General features: G+C 43.1%; 1 protein-coding gene across 1 annotated transcript in view; it reads left to right on the forward strand.

Annotated features, from left to right (window-relative positions):
• tfap2d (transcription factor AP-2 delta (activating enhancer binding protein 2 delta)) overlaps window positions 1-14,762 on the forward strand; it is a 33,676-nt gene extending 18,914 nt beyond the window's left edge. The window contains exons 6-8 of the mRNA XM_042301154.1: window positions 969-1,110; window positions 2,579-2,692; window positions 14,544-14,762. Of these exons, the coding sequence (XP_042157088.1) occupies window positions 969-1,110; window positions 2,579-2,692; window positions 14,544-14,754 (467 nt within the window). The 3' untranslated portion in view covers window positions 14,755-14,762. The remainder of the gene's footprint in view (window positions 1-968; window positions 1,111-2,578; window positions 2,693-14,543) is intronic.
• The last annotated feature ends 5,559 nt before the right edge of the window (window positions 14,763-20,321 follow it).

Consider the following 20,321-nt stretch of genomic DNA (forward strand, 5'->3'; position numbering starts at 1 on the left):
CATCCCTCTATTGTATCTAAACCTCTGAATAAAAATAATCTCTGTCAATCTGCACCTTTAAAGCCCATGACTCTATCAATCTACTCATTCTGATAAATATCATCCCTCTATCAATCTGCACCTAATACAACTCATCCCTCAATCAATCTAGACCTCCTAATAAAACTCATCCCTCTATCAATCTACACCTAATAAAACTCATCCCTCTATCAATCTGCACCTAATAAAACTCATCCCTCTATCAATCTGCACCTAATAAAACTCATCCCTCTATCAATCTACACCTAATAAAACTCATCCCTCTATCAATCTGGACATAATAAAACTCATCCCTCTATCAATCTGGACCTCCTAATAAAACCCATTCATCTATCACTCTACACCTAATAAAACTCACCCCTCTATCAATCTGGACCTCCTAATACAACTCATCCCCATATCAATCTACACCTTCTAATTATACTCACCCCTCTATCAATCTATACCTTCTAATTATACTCACCCCTCTATCAATCTACACTTTCTAATTATACTCATCCCTATATCAATCTAAACCTTCTAATTATACTCATCCCTATATCAATCTACACCTTCTAATTATACTCATCCCTATATCAATCTACACCTTCTAATTATACTCATCCCTATATCAATCTACACCTTCTAATTATACTCACCCCTCTATCAATCTACACCTTCTAATTTTACTCACCCCTCTATCAATCTACACCTTCTAATTTTACTCACCCCTCTATCAATCTACACCTTCTAATTTTACTCATCCCTATATCAATCTACACCTTCTAATTATACTCACCCCTCTATCAATCTACACCTTCTAATTATACTCACCCCTCTATCAATCTACACCTTCTAATTTTACTCATCCCTCTATCAATATTCTCCTCCTAATAAAATATGTTTGTGTGTGTACGTGTACGTGTATGTGTGTGTTTGTGTTTGTATAGGTGAGGCGCTCCACCTGGCTAGAGACTTTGGTTATACATGTGAGACAGAGTTTCCTACCAAGGCAGCTGGAGAACACCTAGCCAGACAACACAATGAACCCAAGGAGACCAGCGGGCGCAAGAAGATGGTGCTGGCCACCAAGTAAGACACACACACACACACACACACACACACACACACACACACACACACACACACACACACACACACACACACACACACACACACACACGTGATCCTGATCCTCAACACTGGGGCCCCACAAGGGTGCGTTCTGAGCCCTCTCCTGTACTGCCTGTTCACCCACGACTGCGTGGCCACGCACACCTCCAACTCAATCATCAAGTTTGCGGACGACACAACAGTGGTAGGCTTGATTACCAACAACGACGAGACGGCCTACAGGGAGGAGGTGAGGGCCCTCGGAGTGTGGTGTCAGGAAAATAACCTCACACTCAACATCAAGAAAACTAAGGAGATGATTGTGGACTTCAGGAAACAGCAGAGGGAACACCCCCCTATCCACATCGATGGGACAGTAGTGGAGAGGGTAGTAAGTTTTAAGTTCCTCGGCGTACACATCACAGACAAACTGAATTGGTCCACTCACACAGACAGCATTGTGAAGAAGGCGCAGCAGCGCCTCTTCAACCTCAGGATGCTGAAGAAATGTGGCTTGTCACCAAAAGCACTCACAAACTTCTACAGATGCACAATCGAGAACATCCTGTCGGGCTGTATCACCGCCTGGTACGGCAACTGCTCCGCCCACAACCGTAAGGCTCTCCAGAGGGTAGTGAGGTCTGCACAACGCATCACCGGGGGCAAACTACCTGCCCTCCAGGACACCTACACCACCCGATGTCACAGGAAGGCCATAAAGATCATCAAGGACAACAACCACCCGAGCCACTGCCTGTTCACCCCGTTATCATCCAGAAGGCGAGGTCAGTACAGGTGCATCAAAGCTGGGACCGAGAGACTGAAAAACAGCTTCTATCTCAAGGCCATCAGACTGTTAAACAGCCACCACTAACATTGAGTGGCTGCTGCCAACACACTGACTCAACTCCAGCCACTTTAATAATGGGAATTGATGGGAATTGATGTAAAATATAACCCTAGCCACTTTAAACAATGCTACTTAATATAATGTTTACATACCCTACATTATTCATCTCATATGTATACGTATATACTGTACTCTATATCATCTACTGCATCTTTATGTAATACATGTATCACTAGCCACTTTAAACTATGCCACTTTGTTTACATACTCATCTCATATGTATATACTGTACTCGATACCATCTACTCCATCTTGCCTATGCCGCTCTGTACCATCACTCATTCATATATCTTTATGTACATATTCTTTATCCCTTTACACTTGTGTGTATAAGGTAGTAGTTTTGGAATTGTTAGTTAGATTACTCGTTGGTTATTACTGCATTGTCGGAACTAGAAGCACAAGTATTTCGCTACCCTCGCATTAACATCTGCTAACCATGTGTATGTGACAAGTACATTTCATTTGATTTGATTTGACATATTGATCTCTTAACCTCTGACCCCTAACCTCTAACCTTTTCCCTGTGACATTTAGGCAGATCTGTAAAGAGTTCCAGGACCTGTTGAGTCAGGACCGTTCTCCTCTTGGCTCCTCCAGACCCACACCTATACTGGACCTGGATATACAGAGACACCTCACACACTTCAGGTACATGCACACACACACACACACCCACACACACACACACACACACACACACACGCGCACGCACGCACACACGCACAATCTTCAGCTGTTCTGAGCTGCCCTTCACAATGTAATTTGACCCCACATGAACCATGACAGTATCAGTCCCCAGTGACTGACTCACAGCCTCGGGAAGCAACCTGGTGATATCCTGAACTTTGACCCCACATGAACCATGACAGTATCAGCCCCGGTGACTGACTCACAGCCTCGGGAAGAAACCTGGTGACTTTTGCCCGAAGAAAACACAAAGTCTTTGCCCCAGGTACAGATATATGCCTCACCATTGAACTCCCTATCACAATAGCCAGAATGATCCGTCCTCTGTCGTGTCTTGAAGCAGATTGTGAGGCAAGAGCCAGAACTCACCTGAGAAGAGGGCTGCTGAGAAGCCGGCTGTGTGCAGGACACAACAGCCAAAAGGACAGAGCTCTGATCCAGAGAGTGGTGGTTCAGGCTGTGTGCAGGACACAACAACCAAAAGAACAGAGTTCTGATCCAGACAGCAAGGACCAGCGGAGGGGGGCCACAGTGGTCCAGGCAGTTGATTGACTAGGACAGGGAGAGGCAGCTGGAGGGGCATCCACTGCCATGGATGGAACACCCAAGTCACCTGGAGTCCAACAAGGAGCAGCCATTTACACTCACCTGTAGTCCAACAAGGAGCAGACATTTACACTCACCTGGAGTCCAACAATCAGCAGTCATTTACACTCACCTGGAGTCCAACAATCAGCAGTCATTTACACTCACCTGGAGTCCAACAAGGACCAGCCATTTACCCTCACCTGGAGTCCAACAAGCAGCAGCCATTTACACTCACCTGGAGTCCAACAAGGAGCAGCTATTTACACTCACGTGGAGTCCAACAAGGAGCAGCTATTTACACTCACGTGGAGTCCAACAAGGAGCAGACATTTACATCACCTGGAGCCCAACAAGGAGCAGCTATTTACACTCACCTGGAGTCCAACAAGGAGCATCCATTTACACTCACCTGGAGTCCAACAAGGAGCAGCTATTTACACTCACCTGGAGTCCAACAAGGAGCAGACATTTACATTCACCTGGAGTCCAACAAGGAGCAGCCATTTCCTGGTTCTAGCTAGTAGAGGGGTGCAGTGGGGGAAACTGATCATAGTCCTGAAAGGTCCTATTAGGATCCTCTTGGATGTTTTGATAGTCTCATAGAATCCTTATTCAGGTCATAATAATCCTTTCTTTAGTTGCATCAAGTTCCATTGGATCGTGACAACAACGAATATGTGCAGATTATACATTTAATAGCATGCGACACCCCAGCAGATTCAAATGAGTTTTAACAGCTGCACGCCAACAGTCCAAGGGAACAAACATTTTCTGCACCTGCACAACAGTGTTGTTTGTCTTTGGTTGAATGCGAAGAGCGAGAGAGAAGTGCAGGGGGGCGGGTGATGTCTGGGTCAGCTGTCAGTGGCAGGTAGCCGGCTGTTCCTTGCTATGCACCGGCCCGGCTGCGTGTTAATGTTCGGTGTAGCCTCTCAGAGCTGATTCGGGGTGTCCCCAGTGTCTGTAGTCGTGGGGGTGTTTTGCTGCAGGAGGGAGTCGTGCACTTCACAAAATAGATGGTGTCATGAGGAAGGAAAATTATGTGTATATACTGAAGCAACATCTCAAGACTTCAGTCAGGAAGTTAAATCTTGGTCGCAAATGGTTCTTCCAAATGGACAATGATCCCAAGCATACTTCCAAAGTTGTGCAAAATGGCTTAAGGACAACAAAGTCAAGGTATTGGAGTGGCCATCACAAAGCCCTGACCTCAATCCTATAGAACATTTGTGGGCAGAACTGAAAAAGCGTGTGCGAGCCTACAAACATGACTCAGTTACACCAGCTCTGTCAGGAGGAATGGGCCAAAATTCACCCAACTTATTGTGGGAAGCTTGTGGAAGGCTACCCAAAAAAATTGACCCAACTTAAACGATTTAAAGGCAATGCTACCAAATACTAATTCAGTGTATGTAAACTTCTGACCCACTTGGAATGCAATGAAAGAAATAAAAGCTGAAAGAAATAATTCTCTCTACTATTATTCTGACATTTAACATTCTTAAAATAAAGTGGTGATCCTAACTGACCTAAAACGGGATTTTTACTAAGATTAAATGTCAGGAATTGTGAAAAACTGAGTTTAAATGTATTTGGCTAAGGTGTATGTAAACTTCCGACTTCAACTGTATATAGCGTAAACATAGTGCAAACATAGTGTATATATAGTGTCTATATAGTGTTTATATAGTATATTTATAGTGTCCATATAGTGTATATAGTGTTAATATAGTGTATATATAGAGTGTATATAGTGTTAATAGTGTATATAGTGTATATAGTGTGTATAGAGTGTATATAGTTGGTAATATAGTGTATATATAGAGTATATAGTGTGTATAGAGTGTATATAGTGTTAATATAGTGTATATATAGAGTATATAGAGTGTATATAGTGTCTATGTAGTTTATTTATGGTGTCTTTATAATGTCTATATTGTGTCTCTATCGTAAATATATATACACGTTATATACTATATACTATAGAGACACAGTATATATATATATATATATATATATATATATATACACACACCCTTCAAAAGCGTCACTTCTTTGGCGTCACTTAGAAATGTCCTTGTTTTTGAAAGAAAGGCACATTTTTTTGTCCATTAAAATAACATAAAATTGATTAGAAATACAGTGTTGACATTATTAATGTTGTAAATGACTATTGTAGCTGGAAACGGCTGTTTTTTTATGTCATATCTACATAGGCGTACAGAGACCCATTATCAGCAACCATCACTCCTGAGTTCCAATGGCATATTGTGTTAGCTAATCCAAGTTTATAATTTTAAAAGGCTAATTGATCATTAGAAAACCCTTTTACAATTATGTTAGCACAGCTGAAAACTGTTGTCCTGAATAAAGAAGCAATAAAACTGGCCTTCTTTAGACTAGTTGGGTATCTGGAGCATCAGCATTTGTGGGTTCGATTACAGGCTCAAAATGGCCAGAAACAAAGGACTTTCTACTGAAACTCATCAGTCTATTCTTGCTCTGAGAAATTAAAGCTATTCCATGCGAGAAATTGCCAAGAAACTGAAGATCTTGTACAACGCCATATACTACTCCCTTCACAGAACAGCGCAAACGGTCTCTAACCAGAATAGAAAGAGGAATGGGAGGCCACGGTGCAAATCTGAGCAAGAGGACAAGTACATTAGAGTGTCTAGTTTGAAAGCCTCACAAGTTCTCAACTGGCAGCTTCATTAAATAGTACCCACAAAACACCAGTTTCAACGTCAACAGTGAAGATGCGACTCCAGAATGCTGGCCTTCTAGGCAGAGTTGCAGAAAAAACGCCATATCTCAGACTGGCCAATAAAAAGAAAAGATTAAGATGGGCAAAAGAACACAGGCACTGGACAGAGAAAGAGTGGGAAAAAGTATTATAGACAGACAAAGTTTGAGGTGTTCAGATCACAAAGAAGAACATTCGTAAGATGCAAAAAAAATGAAGATGCTGGAGGAGTGCTTGACGCCATCTGTCAATCATGGTGGAGGCAATGTGATGGTCTGAGGGTGCTTTGGTGGTGATAAAGTGGAAGATTTCTACAGGACAAAAGGGATCTTGAAGAAGGAAGGCTATCACTCCATTTTGCAACACCATGCCATACCCTGTGGATGGCGCTTAATTGGACCCAATTTCCTCCTACAATAGGACATGACCCAAAGCACAGTTCCAAACTATGCAATAACTATTTAGTGAAGAAGCAGTCAGCTGGTATTCTGTCTATAATGAAGTGGCCAGCACAGTCACCAGATCTCAACCCTATTGAGCTGTCGTGGGAGCAGCTTGACCGTATGGTACGTAAGAAGTACCCATCAAGCCAATCCAACTTGTGGGAGGTGCTTCAGGAAGCATGGGGTGAAATCTCTTCAGATTACCTCAACAAATTGACAACTAGAATGCCAAAGGTCTGCAAGGCTGTAATTGCTGAAAATTGAGGATTCTTTGAAGAAAGCAAAGTTTAAAGGACAGAATTATTATTTCAATTAAAAATCATTATTTATAACCTTGTCAACCTCTTGACTATGTTTTCTATTCATTTTGCAACACAATTCATGTTAGTTTTCATGGAAAACAAGGACATTTCTAAGTGACCCAAAACTTTTGAACAGTGCCAATATTGTGTCTAAATAATATATATACATATTGTGTCTATATAGTGTCTATATAACTTCTATATAATGTCTATATAGTGTGTATATATGGTATGAATAGTGTCTACATATTGTGCATACAGTGAATATTGTCAGGTGGGTGCAGGAAAGGGACTAGGTGGGTGCAGGAATCAGACGCAGAGAGAGTTCCACTGAGGTTAAGTGCTTTACTCAGGCACAACAAAATAATAAGCCCAACAAATACAGGGCGCGGGACATACAACGAGACAACCCAAAAACCACAGGGTGCTCAGTTAAAGAAAAGAAAATCCACCACTACCTAACATGCACACACGTAACATAAAGACAATCCACCACTACCTAACATGAACACGCGTAACATAAAGACAATCCACCACTACCTAACATGCACACGCGTAACATAAAGACAATCCACCACTACCTAACATGCACACGCGTAACATAAAGACAATCCCGCACAAAACAAGGGCAGGCCTACCTACTAAATATAGGGAAGCTAATTAAACCAAACAACAGAAACACAGGTGAAACTAATAAGACTAAACAAACAGACGTCGTCACCGAGCACCGCCCGAACAGGCAGGGGAGCCAACTTCGGCGGAAGTCGTGACAAATATAGTGTTTATATTGTGTCTATACGGTACATATAGAGTATATGTTGCATATATAGTGTATATGTAGAGTATATATTGTCTATATAGTTTATATAGTAGTTTATATAGTATCTATATAGTGTATATGTGGAGTATATATTGTCTATATAGTTCATATAGTAGTTTATATAGTATCTATATAGTGTATATGTAGAGTATATATTGACTATATAGCTGATATCATGTTTATTTTGTGTATGTAGTATATTAAGTGCATATATAGTGTATATATATATATATATTCGCTATATAGTGGCTATATAATGTATATATAGTGTAGACATAGTGTATATATAGTGTCTATATAAAGTACATGTAGTATTTATATAGTGTCTATATAATGTACATATACTGTAAACATAGTGTATATAACGTGTCAGATAATGGTCATATAGTATTTATTTATATAGTGTCTATATAGTGTCTATATAATGTACATATAGTCTTTATATAGTAGCTAAATAATCTATTTTTAGTGTAAACATAGTGTCTTTTTGTACATATAGTGTCTATATACTGTAGATAATATCTATATAGAGTATATATATATTGTATATAGTGTCTATTTAGAATATATATAATGTCTATATTGTGTATGTAGTGTCGACATAGTGGATATACAGATATACAGTACCAGTTAAAAGTTTGGACACATCAAAGGTTTTTCTTTATTTGTACTTTTTTCTACATTGTAGAATAATAGTGAAGACATCAAAACTATGAAATAACATATATGGAACCATGTAGTAACCCAAAACGTGTTAAACAAATCACCCTTTGCCTTGATGACAGCTTTGCACACTCTTGGCATTCTCTCAACCACCTGTACGTGGAATGCTTTTCCAACAGTCTTGAAGGAGTTCCTACATATGCTGAGCACTTGTTGGCTGCTTTTCCTTCACTCTTGCATCCTGTAGCACAAACTCAAGAAAGTTCTGGGACACTGTAAAGTCCATGGAGAATAAGAGCACCTCCTCCCAGCTGCCCACTGCACTGAGGCTAGGAAACACTGTCACCACTGATAAATCCACAATAATTGAGAATTTCAATAAGCATTTTTCTACAGCTGGCCATGCTTTCCACCTGGCTACCCCTACCCCGGTCAACTGCCCTGCAGCCCCCACAGCAACTCACCCAAGCCTCCCCATTTCTCCTTCACCCAAATCCAGATAGCTGATGTTCTGAAAGTGCTGCAAAATCTGGACCCCTACAAATTCGCCTGGCTAGACAATCTGGACCCTCTCTTTGTAAAATTATCTGCCGAAATGGTTGCAAACCATATTACTAGCCTGTTCAACCTCTTTTTCGTATTGTCTAAGATTCCAAAAGATTTGAAAGCTGACGTGATCATCCCCCTCTTCAAAGGGGTAGACACTCTTGACCCAAACTGCTACACACCTATATCTATCCTACCCTGCCTTTCCAAGGTCTTCGAAAGCCAAGTTAACGACCATTTTGAATCCCACCGTACCTTTCCGCTATGCAATCTGGTTTCAGTGCTGGTCATGGGTGCACCTCAGCCACGCTCAAGGTCCTAAATTATATCATAACCGCCATCGATAAGACATTACTCTGCAGCTGTAATCATCGACCTGGCCAAGGCTTTCGACTCTGTCAATCACCACATTCTTATCGGCAGACTCAACAGCATTGGTTTCTCAAATGACTGCCTCGCCTGGTTCACCAACTACTTCTCTGATAGAGTTCAGTGTGTCAAATCGGAGGGCCTGGCAGTCTCTATGGGGGTGCCACACGGTTCAATTCTCATGCCGACTGTCTACATCAATGATGTCGCTCTTGCTGCTGGTGATTCTCTGATCCACCTCTACGCAGATGAAACCATTCTGTATACTTCTAGCCCTTCTTTGGCCTCCAACTGCTCTTAAATGCAAGTAAAACTAAATGCATGCTCTTCAACCGATCGCTGCCCGCACCTGCCTGCCCATCCAGCATCACTACTCTGGACACTTCTGACTTAGAATATGTGGACAACTACAAATACCTAGGTGTCTGGCTAGACTGTCAACTCTCCTTCCAGACTCACATTATTATCTCCAATCCAAAATTAAATCTAGAATCGGCTTCTTATTTCGTAACGAAGCATCCTTCACTCATGCTTCCAAACATACCCTCGTGAAACTGACCATCCTACTGATCCTCGACTTTGGCGATGTCATTTACAAAATAGCCTCCAACACTCTACTCAACCAATTGGATGCAGTCTATCACAATGCCATCCGTTTTGTCACCAAAGCCACATATACTACCCACCACTGCGACCTGTACACTCTCGTTGACTGGCCCTCGCTTCAAACTCGTCGTCAAACCCACTGGCTCCAGGTCATCTACAAGTCTTTGCTAGGTATATTCCCACCTTATCTCAGCTCACTGGTCACCATATCTGCACCCAATCGTAGCACGCGCTCCAGTAGGTACATCTCACTTGCCACCCCCAAAGCCAATTCCCCCTTTAGTCACCTTTCCTTCCAGTTCTCTGCTGCCAATGACTGGAACGAACTGCAAAAATCACTGAAGCTGGAGACTCATATCTCCCTCACTAGCTTTAAGCACCAGCTGTCAGAGCAGCTCACAGATCACTGCACCTGTACATAGCTCATCTGTAAATAGCCCATCCAACTACCTCATCCAGATACTGTATTTATTTATTTATCTTGCTCATTTGCACTCCAGTATTTCTACTTGCACATCATCATCTGCTCATCTATCACTCCAGTGTTTAAAAGGTATATTGTAATTACTTCGCCACCATGGCCTATTTATTGCCTTACCTTGTTCTACTGTATTATTGACTGTATGTTTGTTTATTCCATGTGTAACTCTGTGTTGTTGTATGTGTCGAACTGCTTTGCTTTATCTTGGCCAGGTCCAAGTTGTAAATGAGAACTTGTTCTCAACTAGCCTACCTGTTAAATAAAGGTGAAATAAAAATAAATAAACTCTGTGGTCCAACTCATTCCAAACCATCTCAATTGGGTTGAGAACGGGTGATTGTAGAGGCCAGGTCATCTGATGCAGCACTCATCACTATCCTTCTTGGTCAAATAGCCCTTACACAGTCTGGAGGTGTGTTGGGTCATTGTCCTGTTAAAAACCAAATGATCGTCCCACTAAGAGCAAACTGGATGGGATGGCGTATTGCTGCAGTATGCTGTGGTTGCCATGCACGTTAATTGTGCCTTGAATTCAAAATAAATCACAGTCAGTGTCACCATCAAAGCACCCCCACACCATCACACCTTCTCCATTGATTATGGTGGGAACCACACATGCAGAGACTCATCAGACCAAAGGACAGATTTCCACCTGTCTAATGTCCATTGCTCGTCTTTCTTATTGGTGTCCTTTAGCAGTGGTTTCTTTGCAGCAATTCGACCATGAAGGCCTGATTCACACAGTCTCCTCTGAATAGGTGATGTTGAGATGTGTCCGTTACTTTTATTTGGGCTGCAATTTCTGAGGCTGATAACTCTAATGAACTTATCCTCAACAGCAGGGGCAACTCTAATGAACTTATCCTCAACAGCAGGGGTAACTCTAATGAACTTATCCTCAACAGCAGGGGTAACTCCGGGTCTTCCTTTCCTGTGGCGGTCATCATTAGAGCCAGTTTCATCATTGCGCTTGATGTTTTTTGCTACTGCACTTGAAGAAACTTTCAATGTTCTAACCCTTTTCCACATTGACTGGCCTTCTTGTCTGAAGGGATTATGGACTGTCATTTCTCTTTGCTTATTTGAGCTGTTCTTGCCATAATATGGACTTGCTCTTTTGCCAAATAGAGCTATCTTCTGTATATCACCCCTACCTTGTCACAACACAACGGATTGGCTCAAACGCATTAAGAATTAAAAAATTCCACAAATTAACTTTTAACAAGACACACCTGTTAATTGAAATGCATTGGTGACTATCTCATGAAGCTGGTTGAGAGAATGCCAAGAGTGTGCAAAGCTGTCATCAAGGCAAAGAGTGGCTACTTTTCATGAGGTAGTCACCTGGAATGCATTTCAATTAAAAGGTGTGCCTGATAAAGGTTAACAATTAATTTCCTTCTTGATGTGTTTGAGCCAATCGGTTGTGTTGTGACAAGGTAGGGGTGGTATACAGAATATAACCCTATTTGGTAAAAGACCAAGTCCATAGTATTGCAAGAACAGCTCAAATAAGCAAAGAGAAACGACAGTGAATCATTACTTTAAGACATGAAGATCAGTCAATATGGAACATTAAGAAATTTGAGAGTTTCTTCAAGTGCAGTTGCAAATCTATCAAGCGTTATGATGAAACTGGCTTTCATGAGGACCGCCACAGGAAAGTAAGACCCAGAGTTGCCTCTGCTGCCGAGGATACGTTCATTAGAGTTAACTGCACTTCAGATTGCAGCACAAATAAATGCTTCACAGAGTTCAAGTAACAGACACATCTCAACATCAACTGTTCAGAGGAGAATGTGTGAATCATGCCTTCATGGCCGAATTACTGCAAAGAAACCACTTCTAAAAGACACCAATAAGAAGAAGAGACTTGGTTGGGACAAGAAACATGAGCAATGGACATTAGACCTGTGGAAGTCTGTCCTTTGGTCTGATGAGTCCAAACTTGAGATTTCTGGTTCCAACTGTCAATGTGAGATGCAGAGTAGGTGAACGGATGATCTCCACATGTTTGGTTCCCACCGTGAAGCACGGAGGAGGTGGTGTGATGGTGCTTAAATGATGACAATGCCTGTGATGTATTTAGAATTCAAGGCACACTTAGCCAGCATGGCTAACACAGCATTCTGCCGTGATACGCCATCCCATCTGGTTTGCACTTAGTGGGACTATCATTTGTTTTTCAACAGGACAATGACCCAACACACCTCCAGGCTGAGAAAGGGATATTTGACCAAGAAGGAGATTGATTGAGTGCTGCTTCAGATGACCTGGCCTCCACAATGACCCGACCTCAACCCAATTGAGATGGTTTGGGATGAGTTGGACCGCAGGGAGGAAAAGTAGCCAACAAGTGCTCAGCATATGTGGGAACTCCTTCAAGACTGGTGGAAAAGCATTCCAGGTGAAGCTGGTTTAGATAATGGCAAGAGTGTGCAAAGCTGTCATCATAGCAAATGGTGGCTACATTGAATAATGTAAAATATATTTTGATTACATCAACACTTTTTTGGTTAATACATGATTCCATATGTGTCATTTCATAGTTTGTCTTCACTATTATTCTGCAATGTAGAAAATAGTAAAAATAAAGAAAAACCCTTGAATCAGTAGGTGTGTCCAAACTTTTGACTGGTACTGTATATCTATAGTGTTTGTATAGTGTGTGTCGTGTCTGCAGTGTCTATAGTGTATTTATAATGTATATATAGTGTATATTGTGTCTATATAGTGTACAGTGCATTCGGAAATTATTCAGGCCTTATTCTAAAATAGATTAAATAAAAAAACATCCTCATCAATCTACACACAGTACCCCATAATGGCAAAGTGAAAACAGGATAGAATACATTTTTGCAAATGTATTGAAAGTAAAAAACACAATTACCTTTATTACATCAGTATTCACATCCTTTGCTATGAGACTCGAAATTGAGCTCAGGTGCATCCTGTTTACATTGATCATCCTTGAGATGTTTCTACAACTTGATTGGAGTCCACGTGTGGAAAATTCAATTGATTAGACATGATCTGGAAAGGCACACAACTGTCTATATAAGGTACCACAGTTGACAGCGCATGTGAGAGCAAAAGCCAAGCCATGAGGTGGAAAGAATTGTCCGTAGGGCTCCGAGACAGGATTGTGTCAAGGCAAACATCTGGGGAAGGGTACCAAAACATTTCTTCAGCGTTGAAGGTCCCCAAGAACACAGTAGCCTCCATCATTCTTAAATGGAAGAAGTTTGGAACCACCGAGACTCTTTCTAGAGGAGTAAAAGGCCTTGGTCAGGAAGGTGACCAATAACCCGATGGCCACTCTGACAGAGAAACTTGTTTCAAATGGTCTGAGAGTCCTTTAGGAGCCTTTTGGCAAACTCCAAGCTTGCTATCATGTGCCTTTTACTGAGGAGTGGCTTCTGTCTGGCCCCTCTACCATAAGGTCCTGATTGGTGGAGTGCTGAAGAGATGGTTGTCCTTCTGGAAGGTTCTCCCATCTCCACAGAGGAACTCTGGAGCTCTGTCAGAGTGACAATTGGGTTCTTTGTCACCTACCTGACCAAGGCCCTTCTCCCCCGATTGATCAGTTAGGCTGGGTGGCCAGCTCTATGAACAGTCTTAGCGGTTCCAAACTTTTTACATTTAAAAATAATGGAAGCCACTGTGTTCTTGGGGACAGTCAATGCAGCAGATTTTTTTTGGTACCCTTCCCCAGATCTGTGCCTCGACACAATCCTGTCTCGGCGCTCTACAGACAATTCCTTTGACCACATGGCTTGGTTTTTGTTCTGACATGCACTGTCAACTGTGGGACCTTATATAGACAGGTGTGTCTTTCCAGATCATATCCAATCAATTGAATTTACCACAGGTGGACTCCAATCAAGTTGTAGAAACATCTCAAGGATGATAAATGGAAACAGGATGCACCTGAGCTCAATTTTGAGTCTCATTAGCAAAGGGTCTGGATACTTTTTAGATTTTTTATACATTTGCAAAAAAAAAAAAAAGTGTTTTTTCTCTGTCATTGTGGGCTATTGTGTGTAGATTGAGGAGAAAAAATGATTTAATCAATTTCAGAATAAGGTTGTAACGTAACAAAATGTGGAAAATGGGAAGTAGTCTGAATACTTTCAGAATACACTGTATAGTGTATATATAATGTGTATATAGTGTATATATAATGTATAAAATGTCTATCTATATATGTAGTGTTTATTTATGTCTTCATGTATTTGTGTTCCCCAGTCTGATCACCCATGGATTCGGGACTCCGGCAGTGTGCGCGGCTCTCAGCACCTTCCAGACCGTTCTTAGTGAGATGCTCAACTTCCTGGATAAACATTCTGCCGCCGGGAACCCTGGGAAAACCTCTGGTCAGGAGACTGAAAAGACCGGAACTGTCCGGAAAACCAGCGAGCTGCTCAATAAAGACGGCAAAGCTGAAAAGACAGAGTAGCCCTTTCCCTGTGCTGTGCAGTGTTTGTGCCTGTGTTTGTCAGGGTTTGATCCCTGGGAGGAGGAGCTAATCTCTGTGGAGACTGACATTTATTCATTCTGAACAACAGGAAGTAGAGACAGGGACTTCTGGTCAGTGCCATCTGGGAGTCAACGGGAAAGGAGCGGGGTACACATGTACACACATACGCACACATACACACAGTACGTTCTCCCTCCAGTCTCCACCTGAACAGTGCAATTAATGCCATTATTATGTTTACCGTTTTAGAACCAAGAGACTGGGGTCTGGGTTCACTATGTTGGTGAGAGTGTGAGACTGGGTTCACTATGTTGGGGAGAGTGTGAGACTGGGTTCACTATGTTGGTGAGAGTGTGAGACTGGGTTCACTATGTTGGTGAGAGTGTGAGACTGGATTCACTATGTTGGTGAGAGTGTGAGACTGGGTTCACTATGTTGGGGAGAGTGTGAGACTGGGTTCACTATGTTGGTGAGAGTGTGAGACTGGGTTCACTATGTTGGGGAGAGTGTGAGACTGGGTTCACTATGTTGGGGAGAGTGTGAGACTGGGTTCACTATGTTGGTGAGAGTGTGAGACTGAGTTCACTATATTGGTGAGAGTGTGAGACTGGGTTCACTTTGTTGGTGAGAGTGTGAGACTGGGTTCACTATGTTGGTGAGAGTGTGAGACTGGGTTCACTATGTTGGTGAGAGTGTGGACTGGGTTCACTTTGTTGGTGAGTGTGAGACTGGGTTCACTATGTTGGTGAGAGTGTGGACTGGGTTCACTATGTTGGTGAGAGTGTGGACTGGGTTCACTTTGTTGGTGAGAGTGTGAGACTGGGTTCACTATGTTGGTGAGAGTGTGGACTGGGTTCACTATGTTGGTGAGAGTGTGGTCTGGGTTCACTATGTTGGTGAGAGTGTGGACTGGGTTCACTATGTTGGTGAGAGTGTGGTCTGGGTTCACTATGTTGGTGAGAGTGTGGACTGGGTTCACTATGTTGGTGAGAGTGTGAGACTACTTTCACTATGTTGGTGAGAGTGTGAGACTAGTTTCACTATGTTGGTGAGAGTGTGAGACTGGGTTCACTATGTTGGTGAGAGTGTGAGACTGGGTTCACTATGTTGGTGAGAGTGTGTTGTTCATGTGCCTGTGCTTGTGTGTGTGCCTGTGTGTGCGTGCGTGTGTGTGAGTCCAGATTTCTGAGACTCTGCCATTTTGTAAAGGTGACTATTCAGTTGCCATGGAAACATTTTGTTGTGCATGTCTATCTTTGTACACTCCCCAGAACTACAATTATGATACAAGCTCTTTGACCCTTCATAAACATTTGTATAGATATATATATAAATATTTAAATAACTTTTCTTGTAGGCTTTGAATTACATATACTGTATGTTAAAACCATACCTTCTAAAATACCTGTGTTCAATAAAAACTATTGATACATGTTCCTTCCTACTAGTTCCTGTGTAGTGTGTGGGTCAATAAATCAACCAATCAATACACACACGCACATAATTGCATACAACAAAATATACAAGAACATGTGGTATCGTATAATAACAGATCCTGGATGTGAATCCCTTTGTTAGAATATAAACAGTTGATTGAATACTCATGGCTTGGTTTTTGCTCTGACGTGCACTGTCAATTGTGGGACCTTATATTTACAGGTGTGTGCTTTTCCAAATCATGTTGAATCAATTGAATTTACCACAGGTCAACTCCAGTCAAGTTGTAGAAATATCCCAAGGATAATCAATGGAAACAGGCTATACCTGAGCTCAATTTCAAGTCTCATAGCAAAGGGTCTGAATACTTATGTAAATAAGGAATTTCTGTTTATTTTTTTAAATCAGCAAAATTTCTCAGAAACTGTTTTCACTTTGCCAGTATGGGGTATTGTGAGTATATTGTGGATGAATTTTTATTTATTTAGTCCATATTAGAAGAAGGCTGTAACGTAACAAAATTTGGAAAAAGTCAAGGGGTCTGAATACTTTCTGAAGGATAGATAGATAGATAGATAGATAGATAGATAGATAGATAGATAGATAGATAGATAGATAGATAGATAGATAGATAGATAGATAGATAGATAGATAGATAGATAGATAGATAGATAGATAGATAGATAGATAGATAGATAGATAGATAGATAGATAGATAGATAGATAGATAGATAGATAGATAGATAGATAGATAGATAGATAGATAGATAGATAGACAGATAGATAGACAGATAGATAGACAGATAGATAGACAGATAGATAGACAGATAGATAGACAGACAGACTATGGAAGCCACACATACGCCCAGGTAGTGAGCGGGCAAACAGTCCCAATCCCCACTCTCACACTCGCCCAAGCCAATGGCATGTACCAGATGCTCAGCAGGCTCTGCTCACACTTACTGGCCTGAGGACAAACCACGACCAACAACATTGGACACTCTATGGAACAAAAAGCCTTCACTATATCATCCTGGAATATCCAAGGCCTGAGGTCATCTGCCTTTGGCCTAAAGGGCAGGAACCCGGACTTCACCAAAGAAATCGGTAATACAGACATTGTCATCCTGCAAGAAACCTGGTATAGAGGATAGGGTTAGGGTTAGGGTTAGGGGGGTTAGGGTTATGGAGGTTAGGGTTAGGGGTTAGGGTTAGGGTTGGGGTTGGGGTTAGGGTTAGGGGTTAGGGTTAGGGTTAGGGGGTTAGGGTTAGGGATAGGTTCAATAGGGTTAGGGTTAGGGGTTAGGGTCAGGGTCAGGGTTAGGGTTAGGGGTTAGGGGTTTAGGGTTAGGGTTAGGGGTTAGGTTTAGGGGTTAGGGTTAGGGTTAGGGTTAGGGGTTAGGGTTAGGTTAGGGTTAGGGTTAGAGGGTTAGGGTTAGGGTTAGGGTTAGGGTTAGTTTCTAGTTTTGAGTCGGTTGATCCACTTCCATCTCTGGTACGTGGAAGCCGAAGGGGGGGAAGGGAGGGGTGTGCACTCCACATCATATACGCGCAGGCCGGAGGGGTCCGGGCGCGGCCGGCCAAAGTAGTAGGCCCCATTGTTGCCCACTTGTAGATTAACCCGTTGGTTGGGTTAAAAGACTGTCTGTCTGTAGGGTTAGGGTTAGGTATAGTTTTTAGAGTGGTTAAGGTTAGGGTTAGGTTTAGGGTAAGGTATAGTTTTTTTAGAATGGTTAAGGTTAGGTTTAGGGTTTAGGTAAGGGTTTTTAGAGTGGTTAAGGTTAGGGTTAGGTTTAGGGTAAGGTATAGTTTTTTAGAATGGTTAAGGTTAGGTTTAGGGTTTAGGTAAGGGTTTTTAGAGTGGTTAAGGTTAGGTTTAGGTAGGTCTGTCAACTCGACGTAGGATCAGGCAAAACCCTTGAGTTGCGTACCTTATGCAGGTCCGGTCCTCGGGGTTAGGGTTAGGGTTAGGGTTAGAGGGTTAGGGTTAGGTGGAGCAAACAAAGAGACACGGAGGAAGGCAGGAGAGAGAAGCTATGAGTAGCAGACCAAGACGCGACTGTGGACTTGTTGCAAACAGAATATAGTGCGGCTAGATCGACATTTGAAGTCTGTACATGCACTTAAGTTCGGTACTATGGAATGGACGAATGCTATGCATTTTAGCCGGTTTTCGACTGAGAGACAGCAGTCTGAATCAGTGCTTGAACCGCGGCCGGAGGACCCTGCGATTTTGCAGTGTTTAGAAAGCGAGTTGTCCGTGGAGCAGCAGCTGGTGGACGAGGGTGAGCAGCAGCTGGTGGACGAGGGTGAGCAGCAGCTGGTGGACGAGGGTGAGCAGCAGCTGGTGGACGAGGGTGAGCAGCAGCTGGTGGACGAGGGTGAGCAGCAGCTGGTGGACGAGGGTGAGCAGCAGCTGGTGGACGAGGGTGAGCAGCAGCTGGTGGACGAGGGTGAGCAGCAGCTGGTGGACGAGGGTGAGCAGCAGCTGGTGGACGAGGGTGAGCAGCAGCTGGTGGACGAGGGTGAGCAGCAGCTGGTGGACGAGGGTGAGCAGCAGCTGGTGGACGAGGGTGAGCAGCAGCTGGTGGACGAGGGTGAGCAGCAGCTGTTGGACGAGGGTGAGCAGCAGCTGGTGGATGAGGGGGATCAGCAGCTGGTGGACGGGTGAGCAGCAGCTGGTGGGAGGGTGAGCAGCAGCTGGTGGACGAGGGTGAGCAGCAGCTGGTGGACGAGGGTGAGCAGCAGCTGGTGGACGAGGGTGAGCAGCAGCTGGTGGACGAGGGTGAGCAGCAGCTGGTGGACGAGGGGGATCAGACGGCAGGTTCTTCGGCGGCGGTGCAGCCAACCAGTCAGGTCGGCAGTGAACTGTGCTCGGATCCGAGGGAGCAAGGCTGCGTCGTGGCGACTTCCACTGAGAGCGATAGTGATGAAGACGGCGGCGTGCCGTCCCGAATTCAGGTTTGGAGTAATGCAATTTTGACTGAGTATGAACACTATATTGTGGGTATACACCCTTCAGTTAAACGAATTGACAATAGTCGCACCAGTATGTCCCGAGTACGGGAATTCCTCCGCATTATGTCGGAGGGCAAGGCCGATGAAGGACTGTGTTTTCTGGATAACTACAGACGTGTGTCTGAGTGGTATGCTCAATGTGACGGCCGTGGTTTGGCACCATCCACGTTAAAAATGTACCGAGCCGATGTTAGAGGTTTCCTCAATTATCTTATTCAGTTCCGGCCAAATGGTATGCAAGCTAAGCTCGTTGCAATACGAAAGATGTTACTCTGCTTGGCGAAGATGGACAGGGACTCGCGGCAGAGCCAGGCAACGCATAGGGCAAAATTCCGCCAACGCTGCAGGGATGAGGTGCTCAGCGCTGCGGAGTTAAAACGCTTTGTTGAGCTAAGCAATCAAGCCATTCCTGCAGTTCTCAGTAGGCTGGAGGAACGTGCCACCTGCTCTGACAGGCGTAGGTTTGCAGCTCTCATGTCCAGCCGGTTGGCCATATTTAATGGCACTCGATGATCCCCAGTCACAATGTTTAGTGTGAGTGATTTCAGTGAAGTAACCCCGGAAGGTGGGGGTTATCAGATGTGTGTAGCTTCCCACAAAACTAACTATAGCTTCGGGGAGTGCAGAATTGTTCTATGTCAGGAGGAATACACTTGGCTTCAACGATTCCATCGAATCAGGCCTCATCTGAGTGGAATGACCTCAGACACAGAACTGTTCTTTTTCACATCCTGCGGTCAACCCTACGGTAATCTGTGTGAGTATGTGGGGCAAATCTTTGCAGAGTTTGGCATTGGAAGTAAAGTGACCTTCGGTACAATTCGACGCAGTGTTGCCACGTTGAACTTTAACCAAGGCTCAGTTACAGACCGGGGAACTGTTGCTGACCATATGTGTCACTCTCTGGAAATGCAGGCACGTCACTACCGGTACCATAATTTGCCCAAAAATGCCAGCCGGGCCCGGACACTGATTGAGGGTCAAATCAATCCATGATTAACTGATTAAATAAAGCATATTTGTTAGGCACCTATGTTTCTATGGTAGAATTCACTTTTTCCCAAAAACGTAAATCACGATTTTCTATTAAA

Source organism: Oncorhynchus tshawytscha, linkage group LG18 (genome assembly GCF_018296145.1).
Source record: "Oncorhynchus tshawytscha isolate Ot180627B linkage group LG18, Otsh_v2.0, whole genome shotgun sequence".
Classification (NCBI taxonomy): Eukaryota; Metazoa; Chordata; class Actinopteri; order Salmoniformes; family Salmonidae; genus Oncorhynchus; species Oncorhynchus tshawytscha.